This window comes from Xiphias gladius, chromosome 2 (genome assembly GCF_016859285.1).
Source record: "Xiphias gladius isolate SHS-SW01 ecotype Sanya breed wild chromosome 2, ASM1685928v1, whole genome shotgun sequence".
NCBI classification, from domain to species: Eukaryota; Metazoa; Chordata; class Actinopteri; order Istiophoriformes; family Xiphiidae; genus Xiphias; species Xiphias gladius.
Window position 1 is genome coordinate 20,593,142 of NC_053401.1, and position 21,631 is coordinate 20,614,772.

Genomic DNA, 21,631 nt, shown 5'->3' on the forward strand with positions numbered 1-21,631 from the left:
AGCGCCGGTGAAACGAAGCCGCCTCCGACGCTGAGGACGCGCTGTCGGGTTTCCCTGGGTACGGGTCCGCGCTGTCACTATATTTCTTCTCTGTAGACGGAAGCAGGGGGGGTGGTGGTGGTGTGGGGTCAGGTGCAGACATAACAAGCCTCTCCTCTCTCCGTTTGCGCATATTGGGGGTGCGTGTTTCCGTCGGATGAGGAGACTCGATCCGGTCTCCTCCGTCCTCCACTTGCACTGCCGCCTTCTGTCTCCATCTTCCATTCACGCGGAGGAGGAGGAGTAATTCGCGGAACGCGGGGAGCGAGAGGAGAGTGGAAGGGCACCGGGAGAGAGGTGGCAGCCTCACACACACTATACACGCTCTGCAGCAAATTGCATGATTACCAAGATAGGCCGCCTTGAAATAATTCAATCCATGACAAAACCTAATTACTGGCAGGTAATACCCTGTCAACTTTAATGCATCTCATCACTCATAATGGCGCGGAGAGCGTTTTATGACCCATCTCATTATCGCTGCGTTTTGGGCTGGAGCCGCATGCCAACTATTAACTTGTCAGCCTGTGGACTGGAAAACCGCGAGGAGCGTGTGTGTGTGTGTGTGTGTATGCAGTAGCGGGTCGTGAGGTAGCGGTGAGGAGGCGGAGGTGTGTGTGTGTGTGTGTGTGTGTGTGTGTCTGGGGTGGAGGGGGGCACCGTAACCTAACATGTGGGCCTCGTCGCGGCCTCGTCCGGTCAGAACTGGGCTGCTAGCTGATGCGGATTGGCGCAATAACGGGGCGAAGAAAGGCCCCGTCCTTTAATTACAGGAATGATTTGAGTAAAGACTGCGCGGAGGAGATCATCGGTCCGGGCAGCCACGGTGGAGACCGGGACCTCACATGACGCGTGCGTGTGCCAGAGGAGCGGGGTTCAGTGTCCTCTGCAGAGATCGATTCAGTCGTCCCGCTTAGATCTGCTTCCTGCTCTCACTCTCTCAGACGAGTCTCAAAAAAAAAAGAAAAAAAACCACCTGAACGAGCCACCGGTTGACTGACACACGCAGACACATGAGGGGCTCCTGATAAATCTGACGGTCGAACCTGACTCATTAAACCATCGGTCTGACGCCACGATGTGGCTGGCGGGGTTCTCATGTCGTTTCCGGGGGGCTGCTCTCGTGGCTTGTGCCCGGCCCGGGATCCCCTCTGTCGGCGCAGCTGCGCTCCTCGTTCCTGTGCCGCCTCTGGCGTAATTTGCGAGGGGCAGGTGTCAGGCAGGTGTCAGGAGGGGAGCGTGCTTTGAGTCCACCGTTGATGACACAAACTTCCGCTACCGGCGGGTTTGGGTGCTCCGGCTGCTCCGCGTGCGCCCGTGAGCCCACGTACCTGTGCCCGTGTCTCCGTAATGTCATGAGCCCGCCGCGCCTCTGCGCGCCCCGAGGGCTGGAGGGGACGCTGATGGAGTGGGCGTTCCGGGGGCGCGCACGCGACGCGTGCCCTCCGTTGTAGTGGAGCGTCTCGTAATGAGTGAATGACCTTATCGTGGCGGTGTAATGTCTCACCGGTGAGGGACTGTGGGCTTGGAGATAAAAAAGCTCGACTCCCCCCCCGTCTCTCGCCACTCAGCCGCCGAGGCCGGGCCACGCGGATGCACACCTGTAGCTGGGCAGCGGTCGCTCTGATCCATGTGGAGCTCGCCGTTCCCATGCTGAAGATCGGTGCGGAGCAACGCGCCCTCTCACTTCGGTCAACTTTTTCTCCTCGCGGGGGGCCCGAAGCTGGAATCCGCGGCCGGAGTTGAGGCTTCTGCTTAACTTGCTGAGAAAGGTGAGCGGGCGGGAGACGAGCTAGGTTCGTATTATTATGGCAGATTTGCATTTTGAACCCACGAGCCTCCGCCGCTGCTCGACTATCCCAATGCATCGGGATTTCGGAAGCGCCAGGCTAGGGAATCGAGATCCGCGTGAGTGAGAACCGAGAGTTCCGGACGCGTCGTGACGACCGGTGGCGAGCGAGGCGGCGTGCAGCCGGAGCCTCTGTGACGGGGCGGCCGGCAGGACGAGATGGTGGCCGCGCCGCGGAGGGGAACCATCTCGTCGTCGCCCCGTCATTCGCTGCCCGCATCGCCCCGGACGGCGATGAGCGTTCGCTCAAACGCCGTGTGACGCCCGACGGCGAGGAGCAGCTCGCTCTAGCTCCCCCGCCGCTTCCCCCCTTCTCCTCATTCCTCTCTGGTCGCCGCGCTGGATTGTTCCCTCTCTAACAAAGCCCGATCCCAGTCTGCCTGCGGGAACGCTGCTCTCCGGACCAGGCGGCTTCGGGTTGCACGGCGGCTCAACAAATGCAGAAAAGGGAGAAAAGTTTCGGTAAGACGCCTTCTTTGCGCTTGGGCTCGTGCGAACGGCGGGTTTCGCGTGTGTTTAGCGGGCTCTGCGGCGACAAGTTGTCCCCCTGTTTCGACGCTACGTGTCCAGATCGGACCTGCCGCCGCTCCGCTCCGGCGTCTCTGTGAATCGGCCGCTAAACCTTTAATGAACGCCTTAATGAGATTTGTGGCCCGGTGCTGTGTTCGTGACCATACAGCTGATATGTGGCGGCGTTCACAGCGGCTCCGGCCGCCGTTATGTGCCGGCGAAGGCTGCATGGCAAATTGAGTGTGTGTGTGTGTGTGTGTTAAATCCGTGACTGGCCTTTACCGGCACTCCGCTGCCATGGCAACAGTAATTAAACGGATAGGGGGAAATGTCAGCGTGTCGCGGCCGAACAGCTGGGACCGAAATAGCGGGCTATCCTCCGCTCCATCCCTCCGTCAGCCTCCACCCGCTCTGGGCTCGGAGGATGATGCATGCGGCCGAGGACGCGCGGCGGCGGCAGCAGCAGCAGCAGCCTGGAAGCCCGCGATGAGAGAATGGAAGGGAGGGAAGGGAGGGTACGAGCCAGCGAGCAAATAAAACAGGCATCATTAGGGCTCCGAGCAGCTGTGATTTCCCCTTTCTTTATGGAAAATGAAGCTTTTGTTCAGCCCCCCTCCCCCTCGGGCAATCGGAAGAGTGAAGCGGCCGAATTCCTGCCACGCTTGCCTCCTTCCACCCCGACTTGATTGCACAGTAAAAGGGCAGTCGAAACTCTTCCTTCCTTTTGGTTTGCTAACGAGTCGCGGGGACTCGGTGGCGGCCGCGGCGCGGCGCGGCGCAGAGCAGCCGGCCGTGCGCGCCGCTCTCCGAATCCGGCCAATTAACGGATCAGCAGCCCCGGCGCCCTGGAACCAATGGGGCCGGGGTGGCTCGCCGCTCTGCAACCTGTTTGATATTGTCTTAGTGACTGGTTGGCACTGAAAATGCATTCGTTTTAATAGAATGTGTAGCAGATGGGGGGGGGGGGGCATACCATGTTTTAAAACTGACTGGCAGCTCTTAGCTTAGAAAGTTAGTTTCTTCTACTTAACTTCCGAGTCCCCCCCCCCCTCGTTCATTCTTGCACAGCGTGAGGTCGGAGCGGGCGGAGACGTGAAACCCCTCCGGACGTAGATAGTTCTCTCCGGGCAACGGCAGGTTTCATCGGCGGACCCGTTCGCCCGTGACAGGACGTGGTGGTGAAAGACAGCGCGGTTTGAAACCACTGGCTCCGGGGAAGGAAGCAAAGCCCCCCCCAAAACAAGGTTGAAGACCGAAGCAGCCTTTTTACTAATGCTTCAGCGGCCGTGATCGGAGCAGTAGTTTAGACTCTGGTGATGTTTGTTTTTGTTTTAAACTTGGAACCGGTACAGACCGACAAGTCATCAGTAAAAGAATTTGCCTACGGACATGTTGAAACTAAAATGGTGAACGGAAAGTTTCAGTATTTCAAAATAACTGAAGCTAAAACTACACCTTAAGAAAAATTGAGGGTGTGTGTGTGTGTGTGTGTGGTGAAAGGAGGACAAAGGGGAGTGGGGGTGTGCCTGTCCTCAGGGAATAGTAGGAGAATACTAATTCCAGCCTGGTGCGAAGCCACATCGCACCCCCCCACCCACACACACACACACACGCACACCCCTCCCCAATCCTCGCCCCCAGTGGGCCTACAAAGCCTCTCCACAGTCAGCTCGGGCCGAACAATGCGGCCGCTGCACAGCTCCGCGCCCGTGGCCACGCCCCTTTCACACACACAGAAGGTCAGCGTTAAAAAAAAAAAAAAAAAAAAAAAGAAAGAAAAGTGTCCGGGGGAAAATGTGAGAGTGGCTTTGTGTCTGTGTGGGCTGCGCCTCGGTCTGCGCCTCGGTCTGGCAACAGTAGCGCTGTGAGTGTAATGATCTTATGGGCCTGCTGGCCCCCGGACGGCCGCCGCCCGCTTCTTCCTCTATGGCCGCGATCGATCCGGGGCTGCTGTCGGACAGAGACCGGCGACGGCGCTTTGCCCACAGCTGTTAAAACGCGCGTTCGTCCGGCTCTGATTGAATAAAACTCTGTTGTTTTCCATGACAATAGTGTGAATGTCTCAAGTGACGAGGAGCTGACCTCTGCACCTGTCTCGTCAGCTCGAGTTACAGTTACTTCAACGCCTGAAAGTGCGGGTCCGAATGTGCCCGAGGAGCGTAAAGGATGGCTCCTCTTCCTGCCCAGCCCGAGTCACATGCTAATCGGCGGCGTCACCTGTTTTCAGCCTTTGTATTTCCATGGGCACTGAGCACATGGCGCAGCTCGTCTCCGGGGCGCCATACTCCACCGGAGGAGGATGGGGCGCCTTCGCCAGCCTTGGGAGGGTTCTTTGTGTGCCCCTACCCCAGTCAGCTCCCTACCCCAGTCAGATCAACATACTTAACAAACAGAAAACCACGAGCATGAACCTGTTTTCCATTTTTTTGCAGTTCCTCCATGTCCTCCGTGCGTTGCATTGTGGGACAGCACTTTGCCTCAACAGCATGCTCACAGGGCTTTTTGAATTTCTGGGCATCACGACTTTTCTCTCTCACCTTACTAGATGTTGTTGTGTATTAAGAATCGTGTACCTTTAGCTCTTTGGTACACTTCAGCACTCTGGGCTAAATCTTTAGCGCGCTTACTTTCGCGTTGAAGCGAGACGCTTATGAACGCCACTGTAAACTCTACTCTCTAAAAAAAAAAAAGGAATTTTATCCCTTCATTTTCTCAGATCTTCCTGAAGCGGTTTTGTTGTTTTGCAGGTTCTTGTGCGGTGCACAAAGCCACAGCCTGCGCACTGGACTTTCCCCCTTTTCCGGTGCGAGCACAACACACAGTCAGACAGCCTCTGAGAATTGTGTGGCGCTGTTGGACATAGCTCTGCAAAAACTCATGGCCCCTCATGTCCCGAGGTTTGAGAGCCACATGTAAATGTTGAGTGACAAGTGAAGACATTCTGATACTTAATTTACTGTTAAAATTAAGGTTACAGGTTAAAATCTTTGATTTTTTTTGACGTTACAGTCTGCGAATGCTCATTTTAACTTTTGTCTCATTTCATTTTAGTCTTATCTCGAATGATTGTTAAATACATGAACATTGCACCACTTCTGCTCAAAGATCAAGGAGCACAATGACAAGTAGGAAACTGTACTTTACTGTCCTTGACCACTCAGCGGAGGTGTATCTGTCATCATTTCCCTTTTCTTGTGAACCAAACAGAAATTAGGATTGTCTTTTTTTTAACCACGAGGACGTCACCATTAAGAAAATGCCGGCCTGCTCCTCAGTCAGTGTGCCTGTATTCGATTCGAGTGTATGAAGCCTCTCTCTCTGTGCTTCTCCCAGGTATACAAATGCTCTCCGTCCAGCCGGACACCAAGCCAAAAGGCTGTGCCGGCTGCAACCGGAAGATCAAGGACCGCTACCTGCTGAAGGCCCTCGATAAGTACTGGCACGAGGACTGCCTCAAGTGTGCCTGCTGCGACTGCAGGCTGGGCGAGGTGGGCTCCACGCTCTACACCAAAGCCAATCTCATCCTGTGCCGGAGAGACTACCTACGGTAAGCGAGCTGACGGCTGACATTCTTGCGGCGCCTGCGTGACGTTCGACAAACACTGCGCTCCATCCAGGAAAAAAGCCCAGTCTGGTCACCGTGTGTTCAGGGGTGTTAGGGAGTTAGCTCACGGAAATCCACTCCACACACGTCCAGAGCTCCAGTCGAGCGGCTTTTTTATTTAGTGGAATGGAGCACAGCCAGACTTTTATTTCCAAAAAGGCTTTCTTTGCCTCTTGGCCTGGGACCTTGCTTTAAGGCCCCAGAACTTGCCATAAGCCAGCATTTAGACAGCAGCAGATTTGACATGTAAATTACTGTGTGGAATTTGTTTCCTAGTTCTGATTTTTCTTTCTTTTTTTTAATCACTTAAATGTGTTTATATTTTTGCTATCTTTCTAAATGTATTATTTTCATAATTAGCAAATATCAATATAACTCTCCGAGGAGTCCTATGTGACCCAATTTCCATAAATTGCAATTTTGTACTTTTCTACTAATGTGTTTATTTGCCTCGCAAAGTCTCTAATTAGCTTCAAATATGGCTGTTGTGGCACCTTTTCGTTTTTCTTTTCTTTTTTTCCAGGATAACCAGGGTTGTTTGAAAATGAAGACAAAACCTTTGGTCTGAATAGTCGCAATCGAGATTTTAATGGATTATATACGTGCAGAATTTAGGTCAGTCTCCAGAAAATGTAGAAATACGACAGCTCGTTACAGGACAGTAATCCAACCGATCAGTGACATCTGTGAGGTTTTTAGTGAAACTGACAGCAGCTACGATCTTAACACAGCATCTGAACTTGCAGTGGGTGGAACACCAGGGTTTCATTGTGACTCATTAATTTGTGTTCACGTATTTTTGTTGTTATCTTTTGAATTTTTTAAGAAAAATGCATGAATTCAGTAAATATGAGTACATTAGTCTTAGAAGTCTCAAGCGACCCCACTTAGTCTTCTGGCCCTCACATGAGAAACTCTGCTGTGGCACAGTTGGGCCTCCTTTCTTTCTGCCTCAGGGAGTAAAGTTGGAGCTTTTTCTTTTACTCTTAGCTTTGTTTTACCTGCACCGGTTTGTTTTTTTCCACGTGACCTCTTCTGATTTGCACCAACAGAAGGTGAAGTCGTTTTAATTAGCGGGAGTACGCTGTTTTGCAGTCCGACATGACAGTTTATCAGTGTCGTTATCAGGTAGCAGACCCAGTGGTATAGCGACGTTGGTGTTAAAGGGTCAACTGATGATCTAAACATCCGGCCAAGGGAGCCCGACTGCTGTAATCGGAATTGATCACTCTCTCATATGACTGACATGTCTCACTAAGTCGGTAGTTTCAGACACTCATTTAAACTGCTCTGTAATGTTTTCTAGCCCTGTAACTGATCATCACTCAACAAACCAGAATTTAGTTTCCCCATCAATAACAAACTCTCCCAGTAATTCCAGAGAATATGTTCAGTCAATACGGTCCAAAATGACTAATTGAGCCTTTTAAAATCCATCTGCGAATAGGCGCTGAGATTATTTCCGACACGAATCAGCCCGTTTTGAGAGATTTCAGTCTGTGAGGCGGAGATCCTTGTTCTCCTCAGAGCCTCCAGTGTCGTGCTGGTTGTATGAGGCCTGCGAGAGGCGAGCAGCTGCTGGCTTTACAGTTGTTTACATAAGAAATGAATTTGTAGTTTATTGAAGCCCGACACATGTAAAGCTTTCTACTGAAAGAATTAGATCTATGGAAGACAAGATAGCAGGTGACCGCATAGTGTATATGTATGGCACTTGGTAATTTGACTTTTCGCCTGCAGTTTTGATAGTGACATGTCTTTACTAAAACCATCAAGGGACGATAGGCCATAGTACGTTCGTGTGGACCACAGAGGACCGTTTTAGATTTTTCCTGCCAACGAACGCCTGGCAGTTTTTGAACAATTCAGTTGTTCTTGCTGACGTTGTTCATAGACATGCGGGACATTCGCACACAAAGTGAACACACTCTGATTCTTAACAGATCAGAAGTAAACGTTGATTTTTAAGGTTACCTGGAAGAAAATATTGAATCAGAAAATGTGACAAGGTGCAAAAGTCAACTTTACAATTTCATGTTGCCTGTCTATATTGATGGCAGCTGCTTTTGGGCCAAGGTTCACATGAATGAGTTTCCCTTTCGTGCCCATGTCTCTGACTTCCTTCTTGCAGCTTCTGCCTCAGTGCGGCTCATCATTCTGGGAACATGTACAGTATGCTGTAGCTAATGGATGCCAGTCTGCGGATGTGTGCAGCCTGCGCACCTGATGCGGGCCCTGGTACACCTCAATCCGTTTAGCGTTGTGAAGGGAGAGTTCCTGTCAGGCGCTGCAGACCAAGTCTTTGAAAGGAGAATAACCTAAAGACGTGTTGAGCCTCAGGCTCATCGATGACCTGCACACTCACACCGGCTGAGTATGCAGACAGGTGTCGGCGGAAAACCATTTGAGAACCCTTTTATTATTAAGTAAAGTTTGTTTCGATCTACCTTTTTTTTTTTTTTTTTACCTTTTTTCAAATAGAAAAACCCAACTGAAAAAAACGAGCGAGAGTGATGTGGCGGTGGCGGCAGCTGTAGCTCAGGTGGCAGCACGGGTCATCCATTAATCAGAGGGCTGATGGCTTGAAACCTGGCACCGCCTGTCCACATGCTGAGGTGTCCTTGAACAAAACGCTGGGCCCCAAATTGCTCCCAATGTGGGCATGTGATGGGTAAAAAGTGCGTTTCCCAAAAAATCCGTGGTGGGAGGAAAGCGGAGAAGAAAAGCCGTGATGTGCCACAGTTACAGGTCCTGTCTTTATGATGCATTAAGAGATCTATCAGACAGTGGCGGGGGCTCAAGAGGTCAGGGGACCCCAAAGCCGGACCCTCTGTTTGAAGTGAGAATGTTAATGACAAGATAAATGTTGTGGAATAGTCAGCGGGTTAGGTCAAAAGTCTAGAAGATCCAGTGAGCTTTTCTCTTTTCTTTTAAAAAATTCTGAGCGTCTGCCCTGCAAACTCACATCTGTATACAGTAAATTATATTTTGTTTATTTCTTCCTACTTACTACAACTGTGCTGTGCATACTCTGCAGTAAAGTTAGTAAAGCACTTCAAATGTTTGACTGCTGAGTAATGGCTCACTTCCCCTCCTTGAGTGGTTGACTTCGATGTTTGTATAATGTCCTATAGTATTTTGTGTGCTAATTGTGTAGAAAAGTGCCAGCGTGAACCTGCCGGGGCAGGAGGGCGTTGGAGAGCAGTCAACCTGCAGCAGCACTTTACATGGCTGTGAGGAAATGTTTCATGCTTTCAGAGGAACTGCTTTTTAAGGGATCTGAAATCTCACTGACGCGAAACATCCTAGTAAACATTAACGGAGGGAAATGCAAGCACTGAATATTTTTGACCCAACCTAGCCCAAGGCCACGGTTTTAAAGTCTCTCTCTCTCTCTATTTTTGACCTACACACACCCTAAAGCAGCCACTGCACTGGGTGACATGTGCCTTCATTACCATGAACAGACATACTGTAGTTTATTCTGACTTGAACCCACACACACCGTCCTGCCGCCCAAAGTACACAGTAGAGCACCAAACGTGGATTAGTCTGCCACTGTCTGCGTCCTGTTTGAGTAACGCTTAAAAAAACTGGGCTGGACAGCTGTTTTAGGAAACTCACCAGTCTCTTTAAATAATGAAACCGTGTATGTGCGAGCCGTCTTCAGTAGGAAGGCTAGACGGCCTGTCTGTAAGCCCACTGCTTCCTACACTCTATTAGTTTGGGTCTTTTCATGAGATCTGTTCTCAATAAGAACATGCAGAATGACGCCCGACTACCTATTTTTTTTGGTGCATCCCCTGCCCTGGACGTGATCGGGTTTATTGCCTCGGTGTGATTGTAAATATATCCACACCTCAAGCTGAGCACCAGGCCCTCCGTCCAGGACAAGTGTTTGTCCGCCTAGAACCCAGCGTCCACAGTGTCTGTCTTTCGCCCTGGTTACTGCTGTGCAGCCGAGCCTCGGAAATGTTATTCTTTCATCTTCAAAGTTCAAGGTGATGTAGACTTGACGCCCGCCGTCGAATGCGCCCTGAATGCGTCCCCTCACTGCCGGCTAATGAACGGCAAATGCGGCGAACCGCCGCACCCCGCATCTGATCTGCGGAGCAACCAGAGATAGCCTGGCTCCGTCAGTCTGGCAATCAATTGCTGCAACATCACGAAGCAATACAGTTTTACACACACACGCACATGCACACACACTCCCTTACTAAAAAGACCACCTCGAATATATTATTTCTACTTATGTTTATCTCAGTCTGTCAGCCCAGGTTAGTGACAGGAGAAGAAAAATGATGACTTCACATTTGGTCCATTTTTATATTCCATTGACTTAAAAGTAGATTATTTGGACCTTCATTATACACCCCCCCCCCCCTTCTCCAAGTCAATCCTCCTCTGCTTAGCAGGGTGGCGTGTTATTAGGCCTGGCATAATGAGGGGTAACAGAATTCTCCAGGGGTCTACAACCATGAGCGATGTGATCCCACCAGCAGACAAATAATAAGCCTCGCAACACATGGACAAAAAAAGTGAGGGGGGTGGGCAAATACAGGTAGAAATAACCTAAAGCTTCAGCAGTCCCCCTGTGATCAAAAAGGATGTACAGAGAGGCATTTGTGTGTATGTGTAACCAAGCTATCCCCTCATAAGCCTGCAACCACAAACATAATTACAGGTATTATCTACTAGAGCTTGATTTGTGCTTTGCTCTCTCTAAATATGGAGAAATTCAGCAACAACATTTTATCAACAAATGATCCCTTTGAAACCGAAGCTTCCATTGATGATACTGGTAATGGTGCGGCGCCACTGTGTATGCTGATGTGTGATTTTTTTTTTTTTCACGGCACAGAGCGATAATGTTTGAAAGCCCAGAGGAGGGAGCAGACAGACTGACACATTTAAGTTAAAAAAACGCTGAGAAAATGAAGACTGCGCCACAGCGGCCCGCTGAGTGCCGCTGCGCGCGCACACACACACACACACACACACACACACACACAACCTGGCTCCAAGGCCGGGTTTAAAAAAAAAAAAGCTGTTGGGCATCAGTTAATGAAAAACTGTAAATTCCAGACATCCATTTTAAAGACAGCACTAGGAGAACACTTATTTATTTATCTATCTATTCATTCATTTTTTAAATCCAACTTCAATTTTCCTCTACAGTGGTTTTACTAAGATTGTAAATGCAAGCAAACTCACAGAGCTGTCAACATGGCTGGATTTATTAACGGAAAGCTGGCTATCAGTGAGAGATAACCAACATGTAGAGCATGGTTCAGTGTAATAAGTTACATTTTTCTCCTTCAGAATCAACTTTGTAGTCCAAAGCCACCTTGTATAACCATATATGTAAATGGAAATGAAAAATGTATCTTCTTTCCATCTCACATTGGGCTTATGAAGCATTGTCAGTTTGTATGTCGGCATCAGGGGTGAATGTGACATCAAGTCAAGCTTTATCTCCTAGGACCGGCAGGGAGTGAAGAGAAAAGGCTCAGGCTGCCTGAAACTCATCTGTTCTTTTCAGAAATCTCATTTAGATACATTCTTCCTTATGAACGTGTGTCATACCTGTAATATAAAAAAAAAAAAAAACTGTTTAGGGGAGGATTACTCACAAAGTGGTAAAATATAGTTTTCTGAGCTCAGGCCCATTCAAATGAAATGTTGAAGGCTTTTAACCACATTCTGAATTGTTCACCATTTTCAGATCCGCTGTACTGATTCATACGTCCGTCCAGACCTTTGTTTGGGGCCACGTTCACCTCCGCCGCAACTCCTGCATGTTGGCTCATTCAGCTTGACTGTGAGCCTAAAGTGACATTAATGTGCTCACGTCCATTAATGTTTTCCTCCTTTGAACTGTAGCCATTTCCCCCTTTTTTACTTTTAATATTTTCCAGCATTCCTGATGAACAGGCGGCTAAATGTGCATTCAGATCGAAGGAGAGGCGAAGATCATTCGGTGCGAGCTTGACCGCTGGACTGTGCAGTTTTATGTTGAATCACCCCGGAAATCTCTTGATGATTTGAAGTCACAAGGAGCCTAAAAGCCTCGGGTTGAAACACTTTCAATGCGCACGGATGCTTCTTTGCCTCGGTTTGTGCCGCAACCGCTGGCATGTTTGCGTCGGGCTTACACGCGCCCTCTCCAAAATTAGTTTCACATTCAGTCTGAACGCTCCTTTAAAGTGATACTCAGGAAACAGACTCTCTCTGTTGACTTTAAGGATGGCTGTAAGTTTTCTCAGCAGAATAAGTATGTATGGCTAAGGATGATATTGTCCATAAACTTCTCAAACCCAATCTCTAGCATAACTCGGTACTCCGCTCATTATGTTCCACAACATGGCAAAATAGTACCAGCTGTGGAGTTTTGAAGAGCGTGATGATGTAGAGCCACTTGTAATTGACATGAATCCAAACTCGGCACAGCCACTATGTAGGACAAAACTACAAACTTTTCACAGCCACACCTCAGGCCTGCAGGAAGGAGTGTTGCTATTTCTTGCTAAACTGTACACTGGCTAGGTTAGCTTTACTGATAATGATGTCAGAGCAGCTAGAAACATCACTCAATAGTGACTGGTTATAAAAAAAAAAAAAAGGAAAATCTCACCCCCCAGCGGCGTTAGGAAAAGCAGCAAAAGAGTAGTCAGTGTCAGAGTGAATAATGAAGTGGTAATTAAATGGCCATTCAGTGTGAATATGAGGCTAAAGATACAAGCTTAGTTCTACCCAAACAAAATACGGCCCTATTCCAGAGAGCAGAGTGGGCTCCCAGCTAGATCGGTCATAAGGCAGTGATGGATGGCAAACAACCCCGCAAAAAGCTGAAGGCCAGGGATTTCCACTGCAAAAATCCCACTCACTGCATGATAGCTGTGCTCCTGGGAGATTTGCGGGAAGCTGGGTATAGTCTTTCATAGCTCTCTCCTCCCTGATTCTCTGCAGGCGGAAAGATTCAGCGCAGCTTCTCTTTCTCTAATGACTATCACAGATGTTCAGCTTTTCTTTTTCAACTAACAGTGAAGGGCACAAGGACATCCTCAGCCAGGCTGCCGGTCAGTGACACCAGAGCTTGCATTTCTTTGGCTGCGCTACTCTAACTGCAGTGTAGGCTCTGCTTAGAGAGTAGAACCATAGTAGTGTTCTTCACATTATTGCTGACCTAAACCATGTAGCTGCGTTACAAGTTTTTGTTTTTTCCCCCCCTTGACTCAAAGCTTGTCTGCTCTCCCTAGGAATATTGTTCATAGTGGACGGCTAAGCAGCGGGGGCGCTAGATGGCCAGCTTATCTGGCTTTCTTGCAGGAAACTGGAGTTCACGTCCTCTCACCTGTAACCGAGCATTTTATTGCTTAACCTTAACCATATCTATATTCTAATTGGCATGGCCCTACCCTTAACCCAGCCCCAGTTTGTTCCCCTCATGTATTAGCATACATTAGGGTCACGGAGGTAACCACCGGTTTCGCTAAAAGATAATTAACCGGGGATATTTGAAAAACCCATAGGGTCATTTAAAAACACTTAAAGCTGTTCTGAAGGGATCTCCAGAGACCTCAAGGACTCCTCATCAGGATGACAGAAACTTCTGCTCGCTGTCACCCTTTTCCAACCAAGTTGCGCCACTGTTCCTGTTTTCTCTGTTTCTTAATCAGAACAAAGATGGCAGCCCGCCAGCTACCTGGAGAGGCTTTGGACACTGATTAAAAATCTTTTTTTATTGTTTGTTGGACAGAATTATTTTTCATCCAGATGGTAAGCAGAGTCTTTGAGGATTTTGAAAATTGTGGATATTATTTTTAAATGACCTGGGTTTTTCAAACATTGCCAGTTAATATCTTACAGAAACCAGTGGTTACCTCTGTGATACCAGATTTATGCTGTTTAAATAAGAGTCACAAACTGAGGCTCATCTTCTCTCTGGCAATGTCATGTTTGCTTGTTACATTATCATTGTGTGGTAATGCAGTTTTAAGTGCAGGCTGATTTTTAAATTGGGTCCTGCCCCAAAACTGCAGTCTGCCAAAAAATAATTGCAGACATCTTGTTCACCAATGAATAACCATACTCAAGCTTGTTTACAAGCCTCTACAAAGTTATTTTACAAACTTGAAATGAATGGCTGTGTGAAAGGAAGAAAAATCCCTTCAAATATCTGAAATAATCTCCTTGAAAACAATTGTCAGTAATGTAAAATTTGTTTGATTTTGTAAGTGGACTGAATTGAGGGTTTGGTTCAGAATCCGGTTTTGTACAGATCTTGAACTTGAGGAAAAAATGAATTCTAGCCACCAACCCACAAACAGGGTCTTTGGAAAAACAAAACAGGAAACAGGTTTTTTCCTATACACTATCCCGTCATTTTAAAAACGAAACTGCTTTTAGATGATTAAAGGAGTGTGACCAGTATACTCATTGGTATGCCATGAAACAAACCACTTTAAAAGCAGGAGCTTGAGATTGAGGTTAGACCACTGTGAGATTCAGAGTCAAATGGGGGTCAACTTCGAGTCGTCTGTAGAATAAGTACAAACTCAGACTAAAAAAAGCTGTAGGTGTACAAATACTGCTTGGTAAGGTTTAGTCAAGGACAAAAGAAGCAATGTTAGCTGTCGGTTTCACACGGGAAATGAAGAGTGCTCTCCTGTGAGAAGGTCCTGTGTTTGGTCGACCCATCCAATCGACCAACCTCCTCCTAAGGTGGACTTTGTAACACTATACACTACGTCACCTAACGTCCTCCTTTGCTCCCGCCATAATTACTATGACCACTAGAGGTCACCTAATAATAACGATGCGTGACGACAAGCTGCTTGCTCAGACGACCTATGGGCCCATTTTCTTTACAGGACAGTCGTATATCTTGTCTAAAATTAAGATCTTTTGTTGAAACATGGCGTGGAAAATAAGCATCGCCTAAGAAACATAGAATGGAGCAGAAGCAGGAGAAGTTTCACGAGAATTTCTCTGTAAATCAATTTAAATCAATTTAGTTGAGCGAAGGACCTGTTTAGCTCAATGCGTCCTCTTCACTCCCTCGTTTAATGGATGTAAGGTCAGCTTCAGCCAGTGTGTGACCTCAAAGATAATGTTTTCTTTCTTTATCTCCTTTGACTGCACCCGGCTTCAAATGTTTGTTTGTTTTTCTCTTTTGGAGGAGAAAGAGGAAGTTTTGCGTCTTTTGAAGGATGCAGTTTTCTAAAAGGTTACAGTGTCAACTGTGCCAGTGAATACCACCATCATTACTTACTCTGTCCCTGTGCCTTGCCACATTTTTGTTTTTTTTTCTTTGGCGTGACCGCAGCAGAAGTACGCTATTTTAATGGCTGCAGTTTAAATCTAAAAGTCAAGTCAGTCACCTACAGACAGAAGAACAGGCTTTGGCTCATCCAGTTATTTGATTTCTCCAACTAAGTGCATTTCCACTTACTTAAATCAGTATCATAAATTAAGTTAAATGGCACATACTGTACGCACCCGAAGGTTAAGTTGGTATGTAGAGATCTCCACCTTTAACTTAAAGATTCCTCTGAGGATAAAATGTTTTCCGAGGCTTCAAAAAGAAGCAGCCTTTAATTTATTTGAGTCCCTCGAGCACTTGAAGGGGAGAATTTGCCTGGATTGCGTCGGTTCTTTCAGGCGCCAGATTGAATCCTGTCTCCAGTGCTTGTTATTACAATAGAGCACTCAGCAGGCACAAAGGGCCTCTCCTGCTCAAGCTTTTAATGGGACCTCTAGGTGGAGAATGCAGCACTCAGTTTGTCAGCCTTGCCACTTTACCTTCTTATTCCTTCATCTTTCCAGACTCACACACACACACACACACACACACACTGGTCCCGTACCGCTCCCTCTCCCTCTCAAGTCTCAGCCCTATTGGCCTTCTTTGATGCTGCTAATAAGACTCTCCGTCACTTTAGAGGAGATAGATGATTACCTGATTCTAATTACACACAAGGGGGACACTTTTTGTTTGATGTCTCCTGTGTGTTGGCTCTCTGGCTTCCTATAGCTTTCACCCTGCCGCACACACATCCGTCTCCTCTACCCACCTTGAGCCCTCTTCCCTATCCCCCAGGAGACTCCTCTGTATGAGGCTAGGTATACACACAGCGGCGAGGCGGCCTCAGCGCTACAAGGTGAACTATTCCCCAGCACATGTTATTATTAATAACTGCAAGAGTGAGGGGTCATCGAAGACTCCTCCTTGAAAAGAACCCCAGGCAAGGCAAGTAGGCCGCAACCGGCTGTGTTGTAAAACAATACCCTCCTTCCCTTTGAGAAGACATGCTGCTTAAAGAAAGAATAATGCATTGGGGAAGAGAGGGGAGAGCCGCATAGCCACATTCTTCGGACGTGAAAAATTAAGATGTCAATGCTGTTTTTTGGTTTTTTTTTAAGCATGCCTTTACCACTCAGCTGAAGGTATTAGAATATGAATAGGTTGGAGCTATCATTTTCAACACCCTTTCTCTCCGTCTCTTTCTCTGCACCGCGGCATTGTCGTTAAACTTCTGATGGCAGCACTAAATTCAATTGGCTGGTGAGTACAGAGCCACCGGGAGGAGCAGTGATGAAAACTGGAGAAATGCTAATCACCAGTCAAATTAGGGGACATCTCTAGTTGGTGGAATTCATAGGGGCTTTATAGTCGTTTTAGGTGTGCAGCACAGCAGTGTAGTTACGGTGAAAATCTACTTGGTGGCAACATGGGCTTGTTGTTTTGGTCAAAGCGGGAAAGAATTTAAACCCTGAAATCGCTCATATCACAATACAGTATATCTGAATTCCACGAGTTCCTGTTTCTTTTACATTTCTTTTGACAGAGGGAAATACAGCCCAGACCTGTGCTTCAGCACATTTAATTTGAAAGGAAATCACGGATACTACATTAAAGTGCCAAGTCCGAGCTTCAATTTGAGTGGGTTTACATCATTATAGAAAGGACTGTGTGGCAAATAGAGCCCTTTTAACACGCAGTGCACACATTTTAGGGGTTCAAAAGTAATTGGGCAGATACACGTGAATTCAAAATCCTCTTATTTAATATTTAGTGGAAAATCCTTTTGCCGTCAGCGAGTGACTGAAGTCTCTGACCCACAGATTTCAGCAGACTCTTTGTATCTTGCCTTGTGATGCTCTCCCAGAGCTTCACTGCAGCCTCCTTCAGCTAATGCCAGTTGTGGGATCTCTGCCTTCAGTCTGGTCTTCCCAGAGTGGACTGCGCCTCAGTCGGACTGACATCGGGTGATTTACTCAACCAGTCGAGGATATTCCACCTCTTCACCCTGAAAAGCTCTTTGTTTGCTTTGGCCGTATGTTTGGGATCGTTGTCCTGAACGAGCCCAGAATGCTCCCGTGTACCTCTGCAGTCATCCTGTTGCTTCCGTCAGCAGTGAAATCATCAAAAAATGCCAGTGTGCCAGTTCAATTGGAGCCATACACGCCTGAGTCATAACTCAACCACCACCATGTGTGACAGATGAAGTGGTGGCTTTGGGTCATGAGCTGTTCCTTTTGTTTCTCCACAGCTTCCTCTACATCATTTTGACAGAAGTAGATTTTTGTTTGTTTTTTCAGTCCATAGAACCCTGTTCCAGAACTCTACTTGTTTCTTGCTGTGTGTTTTTTTTAAACTGCAGCCTTGACTTTCTGTTATTGAGGTTTATCAAGGGTTTGCATCTTGTGGTGAATCCCCTGAGGTTCTGGTCCTGAAGTCGTCTCCGGATCGTTGACAAGGAACAACGTACGCCCACGTCCTGGAGAGCGTTCTTGACTCGCGGGGTTTTTCTTCACCATGCAAATGATTTTCTGCTCATCCTCTAGACTCGTGCTCCTCCGTCTACCCCGTCGTTTTCCATTTTCTAGTTTTCCTGTAAACAGCTGCTTTTTTAGAATTTACCCAGCTACCTTTGATATCTCTCTGATAGATTTTAGCTTTTTTTAGCCTCATTATTTTCTCCTTCACTTGCATGGTCACCTCTCCTCTCCTCATACTGACAGACAGCTCCACCTCAGTCAACTCTGAGTTATTCTTTGTGCATGAACTGACATTGAAATTACACACAGCTGCCCACGAAACATTTAATAGTGAAGTGTCCGATAACTTTTGAACCCTTGCGATTTGGGCACCGTATGTTAGAAGGGCTATATGTCACAAACCTACTGAAAGTGAAGCTGAGACTTGGCACTTTAATGTAGTATCCATGATTTCATTTCAAGTTGACTTGCTCAAGAACGAAAAAAATGTGTAACCGTCCAAATACTTCTGGTCTGGACCGTGTGTGATGGCAGTTTCTTCCCTGTAACCTTTTTCATGAGGTTTCTTTGCCTCACAAATCCAGCTTTAACGTCAACGCTACAGCACAGTTCACCCGTTCAGCCTCTGGTTTGTTGGGCTCGAGGTTCACAGAGTGGCCAATGTCTGATCAGTGCTGAGGAACTCAGTGGGGCGATCCTCCCCATGCAGCTATCACACCTATAGTTTTGTATTTTCACGCCTCATTGCAAAGGCCTAAAATTACTGCGTGACTTTCTCCGGTTTGTTTTGGGGGTTTGAAGGGAACCGTGATGCGTTCTGCTACAGTGATTCCTCCCACACGGTCAGTGAGAGGAGAGTCTGGTGGTTCAGGTTGTTACATGAGAGGGATGATCTCAAAGATTGTCTGAGGAGGAAAACTCCTACATTTTTTATTCTGTTAACTCTTAGATCCCTGAGAGAGGTAGTTGATCCTCTGTAAGACACGAATCTTCTACCACTAACAACACAGCTTGGCATGTACCAACAGCAGTGAAATAACCACATACGGCAGGTAATGAATGAACAGTCCTGTGTACAAAAGGTGCTTTGTCTTTTCTACATGTGATTTGACTTAAAGTTATAGTTTTCTGAATTTTAGGAAACTGAAAGTTGAAGAACTACAAAGTGGACTACAGGTGTCAGTCCTTTACCATATATGGAATAAATGTCAGAAAGGTTTGACTGACAACTAAAAGATAGAGCTGTATTTCCCTACATGATGCACGTTCACACTTCTTATGGTTTGGTCGAAAAAAGACCAATTTTAAAGATATGGACTCTTAAAATATCACAAGCAGCTTTGAAAAAACGCCACGTATAGATTGTGTGGACAGAAGTAACCTCTGAGAATGACTACACTCTCGCAGACAGCAGATTGCAGTTCACCTAGGAGAAGAAGAAGAATTTACATCGTGATTAATACAAATTTATTATAATCCATACGTATACCCATGGAACGCATACATGCAACGGTCAACTATGAGAAAATACACTGGAAGAAAGAAAATAGAATAAATTTGTATGCCTTGATATCTGTGCATTGCAGTTTTCTTCTTATAGAAAGTAAATGCCTCTGGATGCTGTAATTGGCTAAAAAGATATTAACATTAACATTAAAATAATATTGGTGCCTATCCCATGAATTGGTTTTGGTTCTCCTGAGGCTGAATTTGAGCAGAGGCTGAGGTGATATTGATCAGCCAGGGGTGACCAGACAGCTCACGCTAGCTGAGCGTGGTGTTTGCTGTAATGGTTCAGCAGTAGAGTGGGTCGTGCTTGTGCAGCTGGTGTTGTATTAAGGTCTCACAGCCACACGTTCCTGGTAGAGTTATCTAAGTCTCCGAGGTTTGAGATCCCACAGCTTCACCAGAGGTGGCACCTGGTTCACATCTGCTCACTCACCTTCCAACTACAGCAATTACAGACAGCGCTGCCAATACACAGGTAAAAATCGGGGTAAATCTACCTTAGAATGCCCCCGGGATGCTGCATGTATACTATGTAAATTAAACAGTGTTCAGGTCCAGGGGAAAGAGGTGGGTGAGATGATTCACTTGTTATAGTGGATTAGTGTTATTAGTTTGACCAAGAATGCAAAGAAACGAGTGAACACCAAAAGATCACAATTCATCCTGGATGGTGCCAATTCTGGTGAAGAGCTGCATGAGTTGAAAATGTTTCAATGTGAATTAAAAAAGTTGCTTATTCCAAGAATGATTGCATTGCAATGTGCTTGGTGCAGATTGTTAGTTGCCCAAAGTGCTTCCCTTTCTGTCTTTGAATACCTTTTTTAAACAAATACTTTTCCCCATATCAGAATGATGAATTCCAAACACATAAAGAGTGGATCCAAAAGCAACACTAGAATAAAAATACAGCTTCTTAAATGTAGAGATCCTTTTCCTCCTCGTGTCTCAGGTTAGGAGTGACGGAGCCACCAGATGATTCATGTAATAACTCAATAAAATACAAATCCTTTTACATTTCTATGTTGTTCTAGAAATTGCTGTCACCTCTAAATTGTAGGACTTAGTCACAAATTAGTTTGACAGTCACGTAATGTGATATAATGCAAATTCAAATGATTTTTACTCTATTTCCCAGCTGACACTCATTCTAATGATATACAGTTTCATGTTGTGGAAGGAATCCTCGGTAAGTTTGATCACGTGTCTGGTTCCATCACGGACTTAATGACGTGAAAGGCCCTTTCGAACTGCTCATCATTGCCAACGCATATGAGGTGATTCAACTCGCACAAGGGCTCATCTTACCCTGCTCTCTGCTACGGCTGACACATCTTTTTTTAAATCCAACACAGATTTTTTCTATCAGTAATAACAGTACTATTCACACCAAGTTAAATACTGTAATCTAGGAACACAGTGTCATCAAGTCCAACTGGTCAAGATACACGAGCAGTCACACAGTCCCGCCAGGTTTGTCAAACTGTCCACAGTTTGCAGACCCACTCCTGGCTTCAACCTTGACCTACTGTACTTACTGTAGCGGTGTGCGCTCACAGTTTGCCTGTGAAATGAGCAATGATCAGTGACATTTCAGGTGTGCTCACGTTCAGCCGTGACCTCCAGCGAAGTGGTTTTATAAACTGTTGGTTCGTTTCCAACCTGTCTGATCGCCTGACTCGTGTTTCTTGACCCATCAGACGGCGGTGATTTTACCGTGTTCCCAGATATCGGCTTTAAACTTGTTGAGGACGGTTTTATTCTAACCAAAGCAACAAAAGCAGGACAGAAGCTGTAATAAATACCAATATCCCTTGAGCATGCTTTTGCCGACCATCTTTACTTCTTGTAGAAAGAGGAAAAAATAGTCCTTTGCTGTCTTTTTTTTTTTTTGACAACAGGCTAATGAGCCACTATTTCTCAAAATAGTCCGTGCTTCAGCGTTACCATGGAGCCTTCTATCAGTAATTATGGTATAGGTCAGTCATGCTTTCCCGAACACTTGAACAGCACAGTGTACAATCGAACCAAACCTGACCGTATTTCTCTATCTACCGAGACCCTATGAGTCTGCTGCCTTGTGTACGGCCCCGGGGGGCAGCTGATATACATCCTCAGCTCTGTGTTTCATCAGTGGGCTTATCTAATGCAATGTCCCAAACATATCCGCCAGGGTAATGAAAAATTCATTGTCAGTTACGTCGTACAATTGAACACATCCATCATCTCCTGATACTTTGTAATATTGTAAATCATGGGACCGTCCCAGTCATGAACCCCCTCTGACCAGGCAGACCTCTCTGTAATGAATATTGACTTGTATTGCGTTAAATTCACTC

General features: G+C 46.7%; 1 protein-coding gene across 8 annotated transcripts in view; it reads left to right on the forward strand.

Moving 5' to 3' along the window:
• Window positions 1–1,530: 1,530 nt before the first annotated feature.
• lmo3 (LIM domain only 3) overlaps window positions 1,531–21,631 on the forward strand; it is a 46,919-nt gene continuing 26,818 nt past the window's right edge. The window contains exons 1-2 of one of the 8 annotated variants that reach the window (XM_040151085.1): window positions 1,531–1,811; window positions 5,732–5,945. In XM_040151085.1, coding sequence (XP_040007019.1) covers window positions 5,740–5,945 — 206 coding nt within the window. In that variant the 5' untranslated portion in view covers window positions 1,531–1,811; window positions 5,732–5,739. The other 7 variants (XM_040151056.1, XM_040151077.1, XM_040151069.1 and 4 more) reach the window with 7 other exon arrangements.